Genomic DNA, 21,264 nt, shown 5'->3' with positions numbered 1-21,264 from the left:
TACACCACGGCTGGGGACACTAGGCAAAATTATGACTTGAGATTGACTCCCTCTACCCATTTGTGATTCTCCCTTTCTTTTTAATTTACCTTTCTCTTCTTCACCTGCCTATCACCTACAAAACGCCTTCATTTTTTTCAGGCCCGCTCCACTCTGATACCCAGTCTTTGTGTTTGTATTGTATAACGTTTGGAGGTTATTTTTTTTTTTTTGGTAATGCTTTATTGAGGTATACATACCTCATACTGAGGTTTACATACTGTAAAATTCACCCTTTTATGTTGTAAAGTTGTTTTTAGTATATTTACAAGATGTTGCATCCATCACCACTATCTAACTCCAGAATATTTTCGTCATCTCTAAAAGAATCCCATACCTACTAGTAGTCACTCCCATTCTTCCCTTCCCCCAGCTCCTGGCATCCAGTGTTCTTCTTTCTCTCTCTATGGATTTGCCTATTTTGGACATTTAATGTAAATGGAATTATACAGTATGTGGTGTTTTGTCACTGGCCTTTTTTTTCACTTAGCAGAATTTTTCAAGTTTCATCCATTATAGCAATAATATTACATTTTATGGATATACCATATTTTGTTCATCCATTCATCTACTGATGGACATTTGCATTGTTTCCATCTTTTAACTATTATGAATAATGCTGCTATAAACTTTCATATACACATATCTGTTTCAGTTCCTTCTTTCAATTTTTTTGTGTATATACCTGGGAGTGGAATTGGTGGCTTATATTGGTAACTCTATGCTCAACTTTTTGAGAGACTGCTAGATTATCTTCCAAAGCAGCTGTACTATTATTATTTTTTTTTACATTCTCACCAGCACTGTATAAGGGTTCCAATTTCTCCACCTACTTGCTAACCCTTGTTATTGTTGTCTTTTTTATTATAGCCATCCTAGTGGATGTGAAATGGTATCTCATTGTAGGATTCCCCCCAACAGTGCCTTTCTCTTTACTGGGGAATAGTTCCAGTCTTGTGCATTCATCACTGTGAAGATATTAAACCTCTGGGAAAGATAGGGCCCTTCTCTAACTAATGATTGAATCTGGGGGCATATCAGGCATTCTGGCAGGGTGGAGAGGAAGAGAGTTTAGGGACATGGTGAACTTGCCACCTTTGGAAGCTCTACCATCGCAGAAGCAATCTGCTCTATTGATTGCTTTCCCTTCCCACAAAGAGACCATCAAGTGCAGAAGTAATCAAGTGAAGTTTTCTTGAAAAGGCAAGACAAGAGCTGGGCAATGAAGGGTGGGAGGCCAAAGGATGTATGAAGGGGGAAATGGAGAGGCTTCCTAAACTAAAAAATATTAAATCCTTTCTGAAAAGCACCTTCAGTAGTGACCTAAAACAAAGATGAAAGTCAAACCAATCAACAATTACTTTTGTTTAGCAATTCTGGAAAACATGTTGCAGGAGAGGACACTGGAAATGATGGTTAAAATACGGTGGGAGCCATGGCAGTTCAAGCCTGTAATCCTAGCACCTCAGGAGGCTGAGGCAAGAAGATCAGTTGATCCCAGGACTTTGAGGCTGCAATGAGCCATGATCACACCACTGCACTCCAGCCTGGGCAACAGAGTGAGACCCCAACTCTAAAAATAATAATAATAAAATAAAATACAATGGGAGTGTTGGCCAAGGAGTTCACTTTTTCTCTCTATTCCATGCCCTTTAGGACTACTCATAATCATAAATACATTTGTGACCCTTCTGAGCGTAAATCCACCTGTCTGGGGTGCTCAATAAGTCCAAAGTAGAGTCTATGGGCTTGGTAAATGGCTCTGGCTAGAAAGCAACTGCTTGGCTAAATCACACCTGATGGTCTTCCCACTGAGATGGGAAAATGGGGCAGATGGTGTTTGCCCAGGAGCTGGGGCATAAAAGGATTCTTAGTGGATGTGATGGCTCAGAAGTGAATCTCTAGTTACCACTTGGGATCTGACAGTTTTTGAGAAGTTCTACAGGGCTGTGAAGGACTGCACAGGGGTAAAAACAAACCTTGTCATTACATTACAGGTGTTGAGAATTTCTAAAATTTACAGTATATAATACTGATTGAAAAGTAAATGTCACTGCTACTTTGGAGTTCAGCATAAGCCTTATACAGAGGCAGGGTCTGCCAGTGTGGTAAGAGGGTGGCCCCTGTAAGGGTTAAGTAGCCCCACATCTCTTTCCCTACCAGCCTGCTTTCTGCCCTCCAGAAACCCTATCATTTATAGCTAGTAGTAAAAGAACAACAATTGCATTTATTGGGCATTAATATGTTCCTGGTACTATGCTGAACAGATTATGTCTTACCTTGTTTGATCATCCCAACAACCTATGGGGTAGGTACCATTATCATCCCAATTTTATAGATGGAGAAACTGAGACTCAGAGATGCTAAGAATTTGCTCAGCTAATAAGCAATAATTAGCAATGGAGCTTTAATTTGAATCCAAATGGGACACTCTGAAGTAAGGCTTCTCCTCTCCCTAGGACAGGTCTTGGAAGCTGCGTTTTCAGCAAGTTCCCTCATTCAGGTCTTAAGTTCTAGAAAGTTTCACACTCTTTACCTGGTGCTCTACAGCCTCATTATGAATAAAACATCAAAGGCCTATGTTACAATATAATTATCTAGAAAAGGACCCTGTTTTAAAACATTATCTACCATTTTCATTTCAGTATGAATTACTTAACGGGATTAGTATTAAGGCCTGCCAGCATGACCTCAATGTGATGGGCCACAGGAGAGTTAAGTTTTTATGGGGGAGGAGAGTTTGGGGAAAATCTAGAAATCGTTGGACTCTACCCGAGGAAAGCAGATCTAGTTAAGTCGTCACATCAAGAGGCCCAGGGGAAAAAGAAGTGATGGCAGTTGAAGTGCTGAAAAAAAAAAAAGAAATCTAAAGGTAGGCATCATTGATTCAACTGATGGGCCCATTTGAAGCAGTACCTCTGATCTCAGGGAGCATCCCAAGGAAAATGTCTGAATCCACATAGCCTCAGAATATGAGCATTGTTACTTTTTGGAGGTGGGGGGAGGCTGCAGACACTCACTCTTCTTTGTTTTTGTTTTGAGATAGAGATTTGCTCTTGTTGCCCAGGCTGGAGTGCAGTGGCGCAAGCTCAGCTCACTGCAACTTCCACCTCCCAGGTTCAAGCGATTCTCCTGCCTCAGCCTCCAGAGTAGCTGGGATAACATGCTCCCGCCACCACGCCTGGCTAATTTTTTGTAGAAACGGGGTTTCACCATGTTGACTAGGCTGGACTTGAACTCCTGACCTCAGGTGATCCACTGCCGTCGCCTCCCAAAGTGCTGGGATTAGAGGTGTGAGCCACTGTGCCCAGCCCACTGTTTTTGATACATTCATCCTGCAAGATGTGTTGCATCCTGGATGTATGCTCTTACTTTGCCTGACTGAGATGCAGCTAGCTCCCAGCTGCTCCTCCCTCCATTACAGCAGTGCTCTGGTAGAAGGCCATGGGTGATTTCCCACTAGCAACCTTATTTGTCTATGTTCCTTCCATTTGGGCCAAGGACTAAAAGCCAGCTCAGATTTACACAATTACTTTAACATTGTTTAAGAAAGCAATGTAACAACCTCCACTTTGCCCAGATGGACGGGCTCAATGATGTCGGTGGAGAGAACCCATTATTGGAATAAGACTGGGAACACAAAGTCATAGCTAGGATCTCTCCCACTAGTAGGAATACAGCCGGGCTTCTGATGACCAGCTTTGTAGGATTGATTTTCTATGGTTGGAATGGACCCAAAATGTTCACCTAGTCTAGTCTACGGCCTTCAAGTAGAAGTTTTTTCAAACGTAGTCTTCAAATTTAATGAGGAATACATTTATATCATTCAAGAATATGAATGCATATGTATATGTACATGTATATATGATTATATATCTAGGTATACATATAAAAGAATGCAATAGAATATCTTATTCGCCCCTGTCCCACACTCACCCAATTCTTATCTTCTCCCTACAACATGTAGTTCCCCCCCATAACTTTTAGTGGTTATATATCTTTCCAGATTTTTATGAAAATGTAAGCAAATATGAATATATATATATATTTTAAAAATATTTTTTCATTTACATAAAAGGTAGTCTATTGTGCACATCATTTTACCCCTTGTTTTCATCATTTAATAATATATCTTTCTGTATTAGTGCACAGAGAACTTATTCTTTTATAGAACTACATAATATTTTGTTATAATAATGAGCCATCATTTATTTAACCAGATTTCTATCAATGGACATAGAAGTTGTTTCCATATTCAACCATTACAAACAATGCTGCAATGAATAATTTTTATATGTTTCACACATGTGCAAGTATATCTGTAGAATGAATTCTTAAAAATAGGATTGTTGGGTCAAATATATATGTATTTTTAAATGAACAGATATTGCTAAATTGCCCTTCATCATGTTTTAATCAAGTCTTCACAGACTTACCAAGAGAGTGTTTTATTCAAACTTTTGGATTTTTCTAAATCTGCTAAGAAAAATGGTATTTCATTGCAGTTTTAATTTATATTTCTCTAATGAATGAGGTTGATTTTTTCATGTCTAAGGGCCACTTGTAGTTCCATTTCTGTCAACTGTCTATTTATATCCTTTTTCCATTTTTACCATTGGGTTATGAATCTGTTTCTTGTCAATTTATAGAAGCTCTTTATATATTAGGGACAAATAGGATTTTAATCCCCAAACAGCAAATATGTGAAGAGATTCTATTCCAGTGTTTTACAGTGTCTTATGGCAGCAAACTCTTTCTTCAAATGAAATTTTAAAAAGCTAATAAAAACACATTTCACTAACAAAGTAAGAGGTATTCTGTTGAAGTAGAAATGAGGAAGGGATTTTTTTTTTCACATCCCTCAAGTACCTCTGAAGAATCCTAAAGCAGCACAGAACCTAGTTTGAAAATAATTTCCCTACATGCCTAGTTGGCCTGTGGTTTCAGTTTCTAATAACTCTTTCAGCAAGGAATCTTTTTTAGTATCTAACCTGAATCCTTATTGATGCAGTTGATACTCCTCCCCACTTAACATTGGCAATTTGTGATTATTTGACCTCTCTTCCATTATGAACCTTTATGTGTTATTTAAATACATTATCATTTAACACCTTTTTGTGCCTTCCCCTCCAATGAAAGCAGGATTTTACTTGAAGTCAGGGGAATGTCCTATTTATCTTTGTAGCTTTAAGGTAACATAATGCCAGGTATTGTCAATGTATAGTCAAGGATCTATTAGTGCCAGGTATAGTCAAAGACCTCCACAAGTGCTTGTTGAATGAATAAGAAAACAAGAGAGAAATAGTGTTTTGACTCATGTCTCCATAGCACCTACCATACACATCAGTGCAAAGCAAATGCCTTTCAGTTAGTTATCATCTATGGAAACTGGGAAAATTCCTTCATATTCTTCAACTTTACTGCTTTCCTCTCTGTGACTTCTTTCTAGAGCAAGATCATCTACCATTTATTGTGAATGTTATGTACCAGATACCTTTGGGCTTTTTAAAATTAATTATCGCTGAACCTCACAGCCATGTAAAGTAGAAGGCATACTCAAGCCTTCCTAAGATCACAGAACCAAGACATGCCAAAGCTGGTGTCTTAGTCTGTTTGAACTGGTATAACAAAACACCACAAACTGAGTAGCTTATAAACAACAGAAATTTATTTCTCACAGTTCTGGAAGGTGGAAATCCAAGATCAAGGTACCATCAGATTTGTTCTCTGGTGAGGGCTTGGCTTCTGGTTCAGAGATGATACCTTCTCCCTGTGAGCCTATATAGTAGAAGGGGCAAACAAGCTCCCACAGGCCTCTTCTAATAAAAGCACTAATCTCATTCATGAGGATGTTGCCCTTATAACTTAATCACCTCCCAAAGGCCCCACCTCCTAAAAGCCATCACCTTGGGGGTTATGATTTCAACATATGAATTTCAGAGGCACACAAATATTCAGATCATAGCAGCTGGGACCCCAGAGACCAATGTTTGCAGACCCCAGAGACCAGGCTCAGTTATCTTCTCTTGCATCACTGTGAGATATGCACATAGAAACAGCATCCTATTCTAGGGGTTTCTTTCATGGCCTTTTTGTCATTCTCTCTTCCCATATATTTCTGAGACCTGGGGTAAAGCCCTTTAGATGATGTAGTTTTACTTTGTTGTATGTGTATGTCTCTCTGTGTGTCATGGGCAATTAAAGGGACTATAACCTCTTCTTTCTAGTCTTTACCTTCATTTCCATGTCCCTTCTCCAACCACCTCCCAATAGCCTGCAAATGTTCTAGGACTCTATCAGTAGAATGACAGAGAACCAAAGAAATGCTAGAATCAGGCTCAGCCATCAGAAGAAAAGTAGGAACCAAAGTAATGGCAGCAATGGCAAAAGAAAAGATGGCTTGGCGTCAAGGAGATTAGCAACTGATCTCTGAAAGCTCTGGGGAGGTTTGTATTTATAACACTGGGAGCAGATTTGTCTCCTGACATACAAGCTGCTTTTCTGACTATCCAAGAACTGTCCTACTATGGAAATGATCATTTTATAGGGTGGGGAGAGTGGGGAAGAGAGCAGTCAGCATGAGGACTTGGTTCCAGAGTGTGGGAAGAAGGGTAACACCAGGAGAGGAGGGAAGGCGTACAAAAAGAAGTGAAGTGGAACCACAGGCTTCTTGGTAAAATTTGCCAGTTGCTCTGAAGGACAAAAAAAAAAAGGCCTGTGGCAGTTATTCACACTGAGGTGTTAGTTAGTGACAAGGTGTAAGTGTACCCTCTCATAGAAGTCTTGGGATTACAAAATCTGATTGCAAAAGGCAGCCATTTAACCTAGAGGAATGGACTTCCAATAGTGGCATTTTAAGCATCAGTGTGAGAAAAGGTGGTAAGAGACATTTGGGATATGGGGGTATTTTCTGAGCATCCCGGAAATCATAGTTCTGCTTACATATGAGATCATCCCTCACTTGGGGAGAAGAAACCTCCTCTTTCCCAACACATCTGTGGTCACATGGCTTAGTGCTTGTCTGCTCACCCTACAATGGTTTTTTCTCCAGTCCTCTTCTTAGTGCTAGGTGGGAATTTGACTGGAAACGGAAGAGATGGGGGAGGTTAGAAGCCACGCAGCCTGGTCATTCCTATTGTAGCATTCCCTGAGGGGCCCTGTAGCCAGCTTTGCTTTGAACTGATTTTCTGCTAGTTTTCAGTCAGGAACACTGAATGTGTTCCAAGGATATTTGGTTACTAGCCCAGCCACCTTGGAAAATCTGGGAGAGGAGAAGGTAAAATATGAGGTGGTTTTTCTTCCTTCTGCAGTTAGGAAGCATGCTGTGTTGGCCCTCTAAAGATGCAAGGGGAGATTTGAGTCCATATCGCATTCCTAGAAATATTGAAGCTTAAAGAGGTAAAGTGCCTTGTACAAGATTATGGGGAGTCAGTACCATTGAGTTGGGATTGTGACTCAGTGATCCTGCTCTGAAGCTTTAACACCCATTCTGTGAAGAGCACAAATTTGAAAGCAGGAAAGCTATATTTCTGAGTTGGCTCTCTTGTTAAACAGCTGTGTGACATGGGACAAATCTTTTGGAGTACTAGTAGCCTCATTTTCAGTAATTCGCCCCCCACCCCCGAGATACACACCATTAAGGGTGTTGGAAGAATGAAATAAGAATGAGATGTTAAGAATTTTATTGCATAAAACTAGCCTTAAGCATGACCATAATTGGTTTCTTTTTCTTTGATTCTACTGTGTCTTCCTCTCTTTCTCTTTCTCCCTATCTCCTGTTGAGTAGAATAATAGACTCCAGTGCCAGGTTACTCAGAAGACTATTGCAAGGAAGATTCTCAAGATCATTCTTCCACTGGAAAATCTCACCCTGCAGTTGCCTTGCCATTGATTCCTTGGTAGAAGGCCCGGTTCAAAAATCAAGCCACATTCTTTTGAGGCAAAATAATTCCAAACTTCTTTTTTGTTGTTGTTGTTTGTTTGGTATTCCAAACATCTGCCAGCTCCCATAAGAGCCATGACAAATATTATTTTGTAGGTCACTGTAGTTTTCCTTCACCACAAAATGCTGAGATTTGGAATAATTAGAGCCCAGGGGGCAAATGGGCCTGCTTCTGTCCTTTCTCTGATGGGTTTCACTCATGTCTGCCAGCTGCAGCTGTCTGATTGTATACGCTTGTGGGCAGGGGCAGGGCCTCTTAGCCCAGACAGAGTTAATTAGTATGAGTTAAACTCTTTCTAGGAGCTAAGGCTGTCTTTATAAGGCAAAAGTAAGGAACTTTCTTTATATCCTGTAAAGGGTCATTAATAAGTAGTTAACACCCTAAGAGTGAATTACTCAGAAATTGATGTTAGATCGACTTATATAGCAAAGTATAGAATTGAGTTAGTTACCCAAATTGCTGAAGCCAAAAGAAGTGCATTGTCTGTTTTCTGGGTATTTTAGGCCACAACATTAGGGACAGCATAGCCTTCATGTTCTAGTGGTTTGGGTTTTGGTTTTTAATTAAATGGTCCCTTCCTTATTATAGGTTTGAAGTGATTGGCACTCTTTTTGATAGTGGTTATGAGGGAAGGTTCTAGAATCAGTCAGACATCAAGTTATATCTTAGTGCTGCCACTTGCAAGTTGTGTCACCTTGGGCAAGTCAGTTAATCTCTTAAGCGTTAGTTTCTTCATCTGCAAAATGGGCATAATCATAATGTCTACATCAGAACATTATTAGTAAGAGCCAATGAGATTATGTATGTAAAAGCACTCATTCCTGCCTGGCACATAGCTAGGGCTTGATAAATGGTATCTATTCGTGTATTATTATTATTATTATGGATGTTATTATTGTTAGCCTTATCATTTTCACTACATACTGAGAATAATTTCATTCTTTTTGCTTGTTTGTTTGTTTGTCTGTTTGTTTGTTTTTTGAGATGGAGTCTCGCTCTGTCGCCCAGGCTGGAGTGCAGTGGCGTGATCACGGCTCACTGCAAGCTCTGCCTCCCGAGTTCATGCCATTCTCCTGCCTCAGCCTCCCGATTAGCTGGGACTGCAGGCACTCGCCACCATGCCTGGCTAATTTTTTGTATTTTTTAGTAGAGACGGGGTTTCCACTGTGTTAGCCAGGATGGTCTCAATCTCCTGACCTCGTGATCCGCCCGCCTCGGCCTCCCAAAGTGCTGGCATTACAGGCATGAGCCACCGCGCCCGGCCCATTCTGTTTTTTTTTAAACAGTTGTATTGAGGTATAACTTACCCACCACAAAATAGACTCATATTCATTACAGTTTTGACTGATGGAAAGAAAGGATGGTTCAACTCTCTAAGCCCCTCCCTAATGAAACACACAGCTCCCCTGATTTCTCTCCTTCCACTGTCTTATGGCAGGCACTTTCCAAGCTCTGGTTGTATCTTTTGTTGGTTTCAATTCCTTTTTTCACCACTCACTAGCTTTGTGACTTCAAATAATTCACATAACCTCAACAATCCTATTTCCTTCAAATGAAAATGAAGGTAAGAATTTACCCTACTTGATTCACAGGGTTGTTATGAAGCTCCATTGTAATAATATATGTGAAATCTCTTTGTAAATGGTCTGCTGGGTTACTATAATTCACAAATATGAGTTTCAATAATATTCAAATGTAATATTGTGTGCTTCAGACATTAGATGCCTTGAGAGATCCAGATTGTGGCTGGAGTTATTTAGAGAATGCTTCGTGGAGGAAAGGGGGCATAAGCTGAACCTTCAAGATCAGATAGGACTTCAATGGGTGGAAAAGAGTCAGGGAGTGGGCAGTCTCGGTGGAGGGATTAAAAAAAAGCAAACCCACAGAGGCTGGAACAAACAGATAAGCACAAAAGTGATTTAAAATGTAGGCGGTGGCCAGGCGCCATGGCTCACGCCTGTAATCCCAGCACTTTGGGAAGATGGGGCAGGCGGATCAATTGAGGTCTGGAGTTTGAGAACAGCCTGGTCAACATGGTGAAACCCCATCTCTACTTAAAAAAAAAAAATAGCCAGGCGTGGTGGCAGGTGCCTGTAGTCCCAGCTACTTGGGAGGCTGAGGCACGAGAATTGCTTGAACCCAGGAGGCAGAGGTTGCAGTGAGCAGAGCTCGCACCATGCACTCCAGCCTGGGCAACAGAGTGAGACTCAGTCTCTAAATAAATAAATGTGGGAGGTAATAAAGTTATCAGGGCAGTATAATAGATGGGTCCCCTTCTGAAGCAACTGGGGGAAAAGATTAAATGAGATAGCATGGACTCCTTCCTTTCAGGAAAGATAATATCTTATTCATCTAGGAATATTAGCTCCATCTAGGCAGGGACCTTGTCCATGTTCTCTGATCCCTCTCTAACACATATTACAATTCCCGGCACATAGTAGGTGCTCAGTAAATGGTCAACAAATAAAAGAATGGATGGATGGATGGATGGATGGATGGATGGATGGATGGATGGATGGATAGATCATAATGTCAGCTGCTGTACTTGTCTGGCTGTTTTAACATTATTCAAAATCATTGGTCACTGGAGCGGGGACTGTCTTAAAACTCCCTCTATGTAGTACAGCCCCGTCTGCTGTTGGGATTTATGAAATTCTTTTCAATGATGCCAATACTCAGTGTGGTTTTTCTCCACCCTGTTCTAGAAGACTCCTTACCCCCAGTGAACAATAAGGTGACCAGCAAGTCTTGCGAGTACAATGGGACAACTTACCAACATGGAGAGCTGTTCGTAGCTGAAGGGCTCTTTCAGAATCGGCAACCCAATCAATGCACCCAGTGCAGCTGTTCGGTAAGACCCTACATCTTAACGTTCCTGCTAGGCCCTACTCAAATACAAGAGCTTCCTCTGTACTTGTACTTTCATTTGTGCCTGCACTGTAAGGTGTTTGAATAAAACATGACTTGCATTAAATCATAAGCCTCCTTGACAATCCAAACTCCCTGATCTTCACCCACCCTGAACAACTCTGTTGAAGGGCTCAGGCCCAATCATATCCCAGTCTTAAAGCTGTAGGACTGCTTAAATGGGCAAAGGTGAGCTGTTTGTGTTGATCGGTGCTCCTTTTCATAATAATTATACCACCAAAGCCTCCATCTGAAGGACTCACAATTATTTGAAGCTTTGGGAATGCTATGGGTGGAAAAGTCACTTTGACTATCTAGGGCCACTCACTCCAATTAACAAGAAAATGAGTTGTCTGTTAGTTCCCATATCTGAAGTATTTTACTAACCAGTTAATTCCTAGTGCCCTGCCATGAGAAAACTCTCTATAAATGCTTGGTCATGATGACTACCAGGACATTACTTGTCAGAAGAACTGCATTTACTTTACAAACAACGTATACTAATTATATCTTATCTAATATGCAGTCCAGAAAATATAATCGATAGAACTAGAAAATGGAGTAAAATGAGTGTTTAAACTGAAGCAGGAAGGAATGAAGTTAGATGTAGTAACAACTTTTCTGCCTGCAAGTGGCATTAAGCACTGGATTGTCAAGGGAAGCTATAGAATCTCTTCCCTTTAGGACTTTTAGTAAGAATATAGTATCTCAGTAGTTTAGGAGAATTTTCGTGTGGCCTTGCTTTCTTAATGGCCTTCCAGGAATCATTCTAGCCCCAAAAGAATGTGCTTCTAAGAACTAAGAACAAGGTTTAAGGAATAACATTTGAAAGATAGAAATTTAGGAAATCAGGATTATTGCAAAGACAGATGTAACCAGCAAGTAAATTTTATCCTCTCCCTTGCCTTGTGCTAGACTGAGCTGTGGCCATCAGATCATCTTGTATAGTTTTGTATTACCCCAGAGAGCTTGTTCCTTTGGTTTGGAAGGGAGAGTCTAGTGAATATTACAAATGGAAGCTATGAAATAAATCTTCATTCCTTTAAACCCCCAATCCAGCTGGGGGACCAAGGGTACCATGAACAGAGAAGAAAGAAACGAGACTATAATTCATGGTTCAGAGGCTCATGGCATCCCTGACAGACTACTTTGTACCACCTTAGACCATGATGCTCGACTAGGATTGCTAACTTTTCTGTGGCTTAGTCTCTGGCATGGAGGAATTGTAGGAGAAAAAAAATAATGCGTAATAAAATGTAGGAAGTACCGAGAACTGACGATGGGAGAGCTGGGGGGAAGGACATGCCATGTTTTGAGTCCCTGCTCTATTTCAGGTATTAAGTGAAGCCTTTACACTTATCCTAGATGCTTCTAATCTTAATTCTGTTTCTCCTTGGCAGGAGGGAAACGTGTATTGTGGTCTCAAGACTTGCCCCAAATTAACCTGTGCCTTCCCAGTCTCTGTTCCAGATTCCTGCTGCCGGGTATGCAGAGGTAGGTGTGTTATATCCCAAGACCCCTGGGTGCTGCTATCCTGTGTAGTAGAATTTAGAAAGGAGGAAAATACCTGTCTAATGTCCTAGGGAAAGGTAATTTTTATGGTAGCCTTAGTTTTTAAAGGTGGTTTAATTAACAAAGGGAAAAATAAATAAAGCATTGATTTTAAAGGCCACAGCCTTTAAAAAAAAAAAAAAAACTACAGGATGGAGTGCTGTGCTTCAGGGGAGGATGGGAAAGAGTCATCAAATGTGAAAATGAATATATTTATTTCTCCATCCTTAATCCCTTCTAGCTTGGCCCTTAAATTATTGTATCATAAAACAGACTATTTTCATTCATAGCCTTAGAAGGAAGAATGGACCTTGCAAGGAATTGATGTGGCCATTTTGAAGACTGTGCAGGGCAAATTTAGGTATACTTTTTAAACCCCATAATAAGATGGTGACAAACTCAATAAAAGCAAAACAGAAAGCATTTTCTCAAATTATATTCAAAATTGAATTGTCTTCTCACATTAGTCTTTTTTTCTTTAGGTTTTATTTTTTTTATAATGGCACCAGTTTTTTCTCTAGGTTCCTGGGATCAAGTGTAATCCCCTTTAATTTCTCCTTTGTTACCTCTTCTCAGATTACCAAATCTTTCAACAGTTATCTGTATCTCTCCCTTTTCCCACTTTCCAACTGGCAATATCCTTATTTTGTCCTTTTTCCTTCTATCCAGTCAACATATTTTTTGACCATCTACTGTATGCTCAGCATTGTGCTAGAATTGGGGTATTTATATTGATAAATACAGTAGATATATAGGGTGGTGCTAGACCATATGGCATCTTTATGTGAGTTACAAAAAGGATTCCCTTACATAAGATACTTTATTGCCATTTTTCAGAAAATCCCAGGGAAAGCACCTTTGTAGCTGTGGCATCCTTTTGCAGCACACAACCTGCACAACAATATATATAGCATACATAGCAGCCAAGATATGTTCTTTGCTCTTATGGAACTCACCAGAAAAGACAAATAATAAGCAAACGTGGAAATACAGATAATGCAAGTACTATGCAGAAAATAAACATAGGACTGAGATTAAAAATAAGTAGTTTATTTAGGTTGAGTTGTCAGGAAGGCCTCTCTGAGAAGGTGACATTTAAGCTGAGACCTGAAAGATAAAAAGAAGTCACCCATGCAAAGATCCCAAAGAAGAACATTCTAAGTAGAGAGAAAAGAAAGTTCAAAGGCCCCAGGCAGGGAAGAGCTTAAAGCATTCAAAGAGCCTAAGGACCAGTGTAGCTGAAATGTAGTGATCGTGGTTGAAACTGACATGAGATGAGGCTGAAGAGGTAACTAGGAATTAGACCATGCAGGATTCTGAAGGCCATGGGAAAGATTTTGGATTTCCATTTTTAATACATTGGGAAGCTATTGGAAGGTTGTGAGAAAGAGTATGAAGTGATCCAATTAACATATTAAAAGATCTCACTGGCTATTATTTCCAGACTAGACTGGAGGGAGGCAATAATGCAAGTGGAGAGACTAGCAAGATGATTAGGGTAGTACTCTTTCCAGTGTGAGAAAAAGGGTGCTTGGACTGAGAACACAGTAGTGGTTCAGAGTGGAGCCTTTGGAGCCAAACTGCCTTGGTTCTAATCCCAGCCTTGCTACTTTGTAGTTGAATGACCTTATTCAACCTTTCTACCAATCTTTAAAGTGAGGATAATGTTAGCTCCTACCTTCAAGATGTTTGTGAGATTTCAATGAGATAATATAAGAGAAGGACCTGGCACAGTGTCTTGTATATACTGAGGACCCAATAATTAAAAGTGGACAAATTTGAAATACATTTGGAGCCGTGGTTCTCAACTATGGGTGCATATTGGAATTACCTTGGTAGATTTATACCAGATCAGAAGGAGGAGGATGTGATTCCAATATGCAGCTAAGGTTGTGAACCACTGAGTTAGAGGAAAAAAATTATAGGATTTGCTGGTGGGGGATGTGTAGGTGACTCCTATACATTACTGCCATTTTAATCTTCCAAAAAGCAATCCATCACCGTGTTACACCCCTGTTCAAAAATTTTTATGCCAACATGTATTTGGACTTACTATATGTCAGTCCCAGTTCTAACTAAGCATTTTACAGATATGAACTCACTTAATCTCATGACAACCCTATGTGAGGAGTACTATTGTTCTCCCTGTTTTATGGATGAGGAAACTGAGGCAGAGAGAGGTTAAGAATCTTATCCAAGGTCAGGTAGCTAGTGAATTGAGGAGCTAAGATTTGAATCCTGGCAGCCTGGCTCCAAATTTCAGGCTCTAACCACAGTGTTCTGCCACTGAAAGGGATGACTCCCTGTCGCCACTCAAATACATGTCAACCCCCGACTCTGATAGTGAAGGCCTTTCATGGTCTAACCTCAAGTTACCTTTATAGGTCAATATTCTTCCATTCATGCACCTCAGGGCCCACTGCATTATTCCTGTGCTCTCTTACCTTTTTACCTTTGCTCAGTCCTCTTCCTGTCAATGTTTCTCACACTTTAGTGTGCTTCAGAATTGCTCAGAGAACTTGTTGAAGTTCAGATTCCTGGATCACACCTGCAGAGATTCTGATTTAGTGGCCTTGGAGTGGGACCCAGGAATCTGCATTTAAGCAGACCCCATCGTTCATTCTGATGCAGAATGGTGGTCTGTGGACTGTCACTTTGAGAAACCATTCCTGAGACCATGTAGATAACCTGGAACCATGGATTTGTTTTAAAAAATCTGAGTTTAGTGCACTTAAATTGAGCACATTAAAATTCTGAAACCTGAGTGAACCAGTGGAAAAGCAACCAATTTCAGTTCCTGATTGGTTAAAGCATCTAAGTCCGACCATATGGCAACCAATTTGAGATGAATGAGTGGTGGCCATTTCATGATAAGGAACTGGGATGAAAAGGAGACAAAAGGGCTGTCTAAGTAACAACTGCACATGTACAGGTGGGATGGAGAAAATGTTTCCTCTTTCTGGAAAATTCTTTTTCTCCATCCCTGCCTATGGAAATCCTGCTAGTCCTTCAAGACCTAGCACAAATGCAGCTTCCTCAGATTCTATTGCAGGCCGTCCTCAGGTCGCATTTTGATAAGTAGTAGTTGGAAGGCCTTTCTTTTCTGCCTTCCCACTTCCATCCCTAATTTCTCCACCCATAAATCCTGCTTATCCTTCAAAATCCAGCCTAATTGCCACTTCTTCCATGAAATGTTTTTAAATCCTGCAAACTAGAAGTAAACCTGTCTCTACTCTAGGACCCCTCAGCACTTAACCTGTGCTTCTTCTGGAGCATTTATCACCTTGTCAACTTCTGTTTTTTATTATTTGTGCCCATGTATTATCATCCCTATTAATGCATAAACTCTTTAAGACAGATACTCTTTTTCATTTATCTTTATTTCTCCCACTGTGCCAGGCAGAGTAGGTGCTCTTTAAATGAATGCACACTAGATTGGAATGATTACTAGAAATTTAGTCAGGATTTGAATTAGGTGCTACCAAAAAAGAATATGGTTGTTGTGCATTTTTCCCCCTGAATTACTGATTGACTGTGGTAGATGGTGTTGACTATACATTGATTCCTCGTCAATAGGAAATTACGTGGTCTCATTCCTGATCTCCAAGTTGTTTTCTTCCCCTATACCACTTTAGGAAACTACAGTTAACATTGCTTTTTGGAAGGACTGACCTTGTTTGGACTACCAGTGTATGCTCATCCCTTTTAATATGCTATTTGCATCAGCCCTCATAAGTCAATATGGATTTAGTTACAGCCTAATTTGATTTATGCTTTGGTAAGGCCCTGGATCTTTCCATACATGTTTCTCACAATGTGTGTGTGTATATGTCTGTACTACAGTGTAGCTGTTACATTTCAGTCAAGAAAGATGGATATTTTGTTCCTCACCTCCTTTCTTGTCTTTGCCCCAACTTAATTTCAGTGTGGCTAAAAAGAAAGTCCATACTGAGCAGAGGTGTACATGTGGTTGCTAATATAACCAGTTGGTCACTATAATCCAGCTGTTAGGCTGATATTATTCCCTTTGGGGAAAAGGATATGTGAAATCTAAACTGGAAAACAATTGATAATAGAAAGGAAAGGCAACAGTGAAAAGACATGTCACTGCAACCTAGGGGCAATACGGTATAATGCAAAGGACAGAGGCTCTGAAGCCAGAAGGTCATAGATTTGACATTGCAGGGCTACCACCTACGAGTGCTGTTATCTTGGACAAACTATTTAACCACTCAAAACCTTGGTTTTCTCAGGTGTAAAAATGGAGATTATGCTTACTACGTATGAAATGGGTTGTGTAGATTAACTGAGATGGCATAGAGTGCTAGGAGATGGCCTAATACAGAGTTATTGGTTTATAAGTAACAATTACTATATTTTATATAGTAATTACTATATTTATTACCCCTGAGTTAAGTATCATTGCACCTTCTCCTCTATCTTTGATAGTTTTGCCTTTTTAAAATGTAATCTCCATAGACAGAACTTTAGTTCTAGTTCTTCTTGTGGTAACAGATCCTGGAACTAGCTATTTTATGTACTGTTCTATCGTTACAATTTAAATTTCTTTTCTTTTTTATGTCCTCAGAAGCAACAGATAAAAGCTAGTTATTACTGGCCATGTATTGTCCCTTTATATACTTGATAATTCATTAAGTTCTTTCTTTGCAACCTCTCATCCAGCCTAAATGCACAATTTTCTTTCATCTTCCTTTATAAAGACTAAATCCTACACTTTTATAAAAATTGTTGTTCTTTCATTGCCTCCAGTTTCTTTGCATCTTTCAGCTGTATATAATGTGGTTGAAACTCCTTTGAAGTTCTAACTTTTGAAGCACCTAGTTATTTTTTCCCATGGAAATGACGTTTTTACAATACTGTATCTTATATAAGCATATTACTCATACAGCAGGGAACCCAGAAACCTCTCCCCTATGCTGGCCACCCTGACTGCAGGCCAAATACTGAAGAAGAAATAATCTTTTGACTGCTGAACTTGCAAACCTTCATATAAAGGGCATTGAAATAGCCTCTCTGCACTGTCCCCAAACACTAATGTGTGTCTTTCTTCCTGGGTCAGACAGCAATCCTAGACGCGGATTGAATCTTAGACCTAGCCTTCGTTGGCTAGACGTGTCTTTGAGGCTGGGACAGTCAAGGAGAGCGTTGGCAGAATGTGTGTCATTGCTAGCACTTCAGCAAACCTCATTAGGACTGGAAGCATAGTGCAAACAGCCACTGGAACCTTAAGGGAAATTTTATCAGAAGAAAAAATCTCTTCAGATCCTGTGTTAGTTTGCTAAGGATGATAGCCTCCAACTCCATCTATCTTCCTGCAAAAGACATGCTCTCATTCATTTTTATGGCTGCATAGTATTCCATGGTGTATATATACCACATTTTGTTTATCCAATCTGTCATTGATGGGCATTTAGGTTGATTCTGTGTCTTCAGAATTGTGAATACTGCTGCAATGAACATTTGCGTGCATGTGTCTTTTTTTTTTCCCAAATACTGCATGTTCTCACTTATAAGTGGGAGCTAAATGATGAGAACTTACGAACACAAAGAAGGAAATAACAGACACTGGGGTCTTCTTGAGGATGGAGGGTGAGAGGAGGGAGAGAAGCAGGAAAGAATCTGTACAACAAACCCTCATGACAGGAGTTTACCTATGTAACAGACTTTCATAGGTATCCTCAAACCTAAAATAAAAGTTTTTTTTTTTTTAAATCTCTTCAGAGATTATACTACTGCCACATTCTGGGAAGGCAGGCTTCAAACCCAAACCCACACCCAGCTTCCCTCCACCATTGATCATTTCCACTTCCTGTCCCCTGCTCATCTTGCCAAAACAACAGGGAAGGCTATGTACTTGGACTCTAGACAAGGGAAAGGTATTTGGGGTAGGTATTAACTGTATTGAAAGCCAAGTATGCATTTAGTAAATGGTGTCTAAATGTAGCACGTACAATGTGCCAGACAATGTTCTAAGCACCTATGTGTGGAATAGCTCATTTGATCCTCGCAAAAATAGTAGCAACTATTTGTATCCCCATTCTACAGATGCGGAAGCTAAGGCAGAAAAGTTGAGTGATTTGTCCAAGGACAAATGGTAGTAAGTGGCAGAGCTAGAATTTTAACCTGGTCAGTCTGGCTTCAGAGTTTCAAGCTCTTAACTTCTATACTACCTGTTGGGACCCATTCATAGGAGTATGACAAGGATATCTCCTAGTACAGGGGAGTAAAGGGGAAGACGGGACATGCATGGCACATTATTGTGTGCAGATACTCCTAAGAGAGTATCTTACCACACTGCCCATGTTTTCCCATCAAGGCCTTAACTTACCCTTCTCTCACTCTAGGCTTAAAGTGTCTTGAGTGTAAATGTCTACTTTCTTTCATTCAGCAAACATTGTTAAGCAATCACTAAGAGCCTGGCACTGCACCAGTGCTAGAGATACAATGGTGAACAAAAATGGACATGGAACCTGCCTTCATGGAGTTTTAGTAGGGAACATAGACACCACGTCATGATATAAGTAATTATAAAATTGCAACTGTGCCACATGCCACAAAGGAAAGTTGTTATAAAAGCCAATAATTGAGAGGGGTTGACCTAGTCAGGGAGGTGAAGGAAGACTTCTGAGACTGTCTCTCCAGCCTCAACTCGCACCACATCCCTCCTTGTTCTCTGCACTCCAGGGTGAGGAAAGATTGGCTCAAAAATTAGGGAGATAACTGGTGGCAGTCATACACTCCTGGGATCCCCAACTTCTGATCCCACCATGAATCCAGTCCCTCCCAAGGCTGTAGGGGTCTATAATGTTCTTTCTACATTATACATGCTACATAATACCCTAATCTAGGAATTTTCTTTTACTCTTCTTTCTTTTGGCTGTTTCCTGTTTTTCAGAGACAGGGTCTCACTCTGTCACCCAGGCTGTAGTGCACTGGCACAATTATAGCTCACTGCAGCCTCAAACTACAAGCTATCCTTCTGTCTCAGCCTCCTGAGTAGCTGGGACTACAGGCGTGCACCACCATGCCCAACTAATTTTTTTTTTTTCAGAGACATGGTCTCGCTATGTTGCCCAGGCTGGTCTCAAACTCCTGGTCACAAATGATTCTCCTGCCTCGGCCTCCCAAAGTGCTGGAATTACAGACATGAGCCCAGCCTAGGAATTTTCTTTTTGAGAAACTACTTGATCATGCTACCATTTCTTACCATATTATCCAATCTGAATTTTTCAGCTTGTTTTTAAAGACCCTCTGTGAAACAGTCTGATCCTTCCTCAACCTACTTTCCAGCCTCATTTCTCTGACACCAACACACACATCTCCTTTAGGCTGGCTGGCTGATCTCTTTGTTCTGTTACATGCTATGTTTCTTCCTACCTTCCCTCCTGTTATGTGCTTCACTTAAACTGTTATTTTTCACAAGCTTGGAATAGCCCCCGCTCCTCTTCTACCTATTCGCATCCTACTCATCTTTCAAGGGTCCAGTTGAAGTTGCACCTCTTCTAATAGTTTTGCCCAGTCACTCTAGTTCTCATTGATCTTCTTTGACCACCTTCAGGACTTAATCTGGTTCAAAAATAAGCATTCAAAAATATATTCTTGCACTGTTATTGCTTTGTGTCTTCCTGTTTCCCCTGGCATAATATTAATCATATATCATGCTGACTGGTTTATTTAATACAAAAAGAGCCACAGTCACAAAAAGCTCTTCACAGCATTCCAAGTACAGATGCAGTAGGGAGGCAGGAGAAATGGTGGAACTTACAATTTGCTCAACCCAAGCCCGTTCATCCAACATATCTCAAATGAGCCCAGGGAGAAAATGGAAGTCGCTTTTTATGAAATTTTGATATTTCTGCTAACTCCTTCAAGGTAAATGAAACTGGAAGCAATTGTTTAAAAGTAATTAGTCAGTGTTCAAGATAAGTGCCATTTTACCTAAGACACTTGATTTCTCTTTCCGAAAGAGCAGCAAAATTGCACCTCAGATCCCATCTCAGCTAGAATCCGGGATCTTCAGGGAAGTGGTATGTGAGATACTTCATTGATTTTAAACATCATAAAAATTGACCAGTTTTTCAAAGTTTTCAAAATCAAAGAAAACTGAAGAAAATAACAGCAAATCCAAATATAGATTCTCACAAATTAGTCTCAAGTTGTTTATGTTTTGGCCCACATTTTCTGCAGAAACACCACCATCTCCTGGTCATGATGATAGGAAAGAAACATTGTTAATGAGAAACACTACTTTAAAAAATGAAAATTCATCTTGTATAACTGAAACCTTATGCCTGTTGATTAGCAACTGCCCACTTCCCCCTCCAAGGTGAACAAGTTCTAAAGATCTGCAGTACAACATTGTGTGTGTATAGTTAACCATATAGTATTGTATACTTAAGTTTGTTAAAAGGGTAAATCTCGTTAAGTGTCCTTACCACAATAAAATAAAAAAAATTAAAATTAACTCAGTAATTTTTGAGTTTATACGTTCTCACCTAAACTTCAAAATACAGTCCGCCCTCTATATTCACTGGTTGCACATCCATGGATTCAACCAACTGCAGATAGAAAATAATTTTTAAAAACACGTTAAAAGTAACAGTACAACAATCTAAAAATTACAAATTTTAGAAACCAATATAGTAAAATGACTATTTACATAGCATTTACATTGTATTAAGTTTTATAAGTAATCTAGAGATTATTTAAAGTATATGGGAGTATGTGTGTAAGTTATATGCAAACACTATGCCATTTTTTATCAGGGACTTGAGCATCTGTGGATTTTGGTATCTGTGGGGGG

General features: G+C 40.0%; 1 protein-coding gene across 9 annotated transcripts in view; it reads left to right on the top strand.

Moving 5' to 3' along the window:
• Positions 1 to 21,264, top strand: part of CHRDL1 (chordin like 1) — a 124,080-nt gene that overhangs the window by 64,013 nt on the left and 38,803 nt on the right. For 5 of the 9 annotated variants that reach the window (XM_034949740.3, XM_057301085.2, XM_003822029.5 and 2 more), the window contains exons 5-6: positions 10,688 to 10,833; positions 12,290 to 12,383. In XM_034949740.3, coding sequence (XP_034805631.2) covers positions 10,688 to 10,833; positions 12,290 to 12,383 — 240 coding nt within the window. The remainder of the gene's footprint in view (positions 1 to 10,687; positions 10,834 to 12,289; positions 12,384 to 21,264) is intronic. The other 4 variants (XM_034949744.3, XM_057301084.2, XM_063601553.1 and 1 more) reach the window with 1 other exon arrangement.

Source organism: Pan paniscus, chromosome X (genome assembly GCF_029289425.2).
Source record: "Pan paniscus chromosome X, NHGRI_mPanPan1-v2.0_pri, whole genome shotgun sequence".
NCBI classification, from domain to species: Eukaryota; Metazoa; Chordata; class Mammalia; order Primates; family Hominidae; genus Pan; species Pan paniscus.
This window is presented reverse-complemented; position numbering and strand designations above follow the sequence as displayed.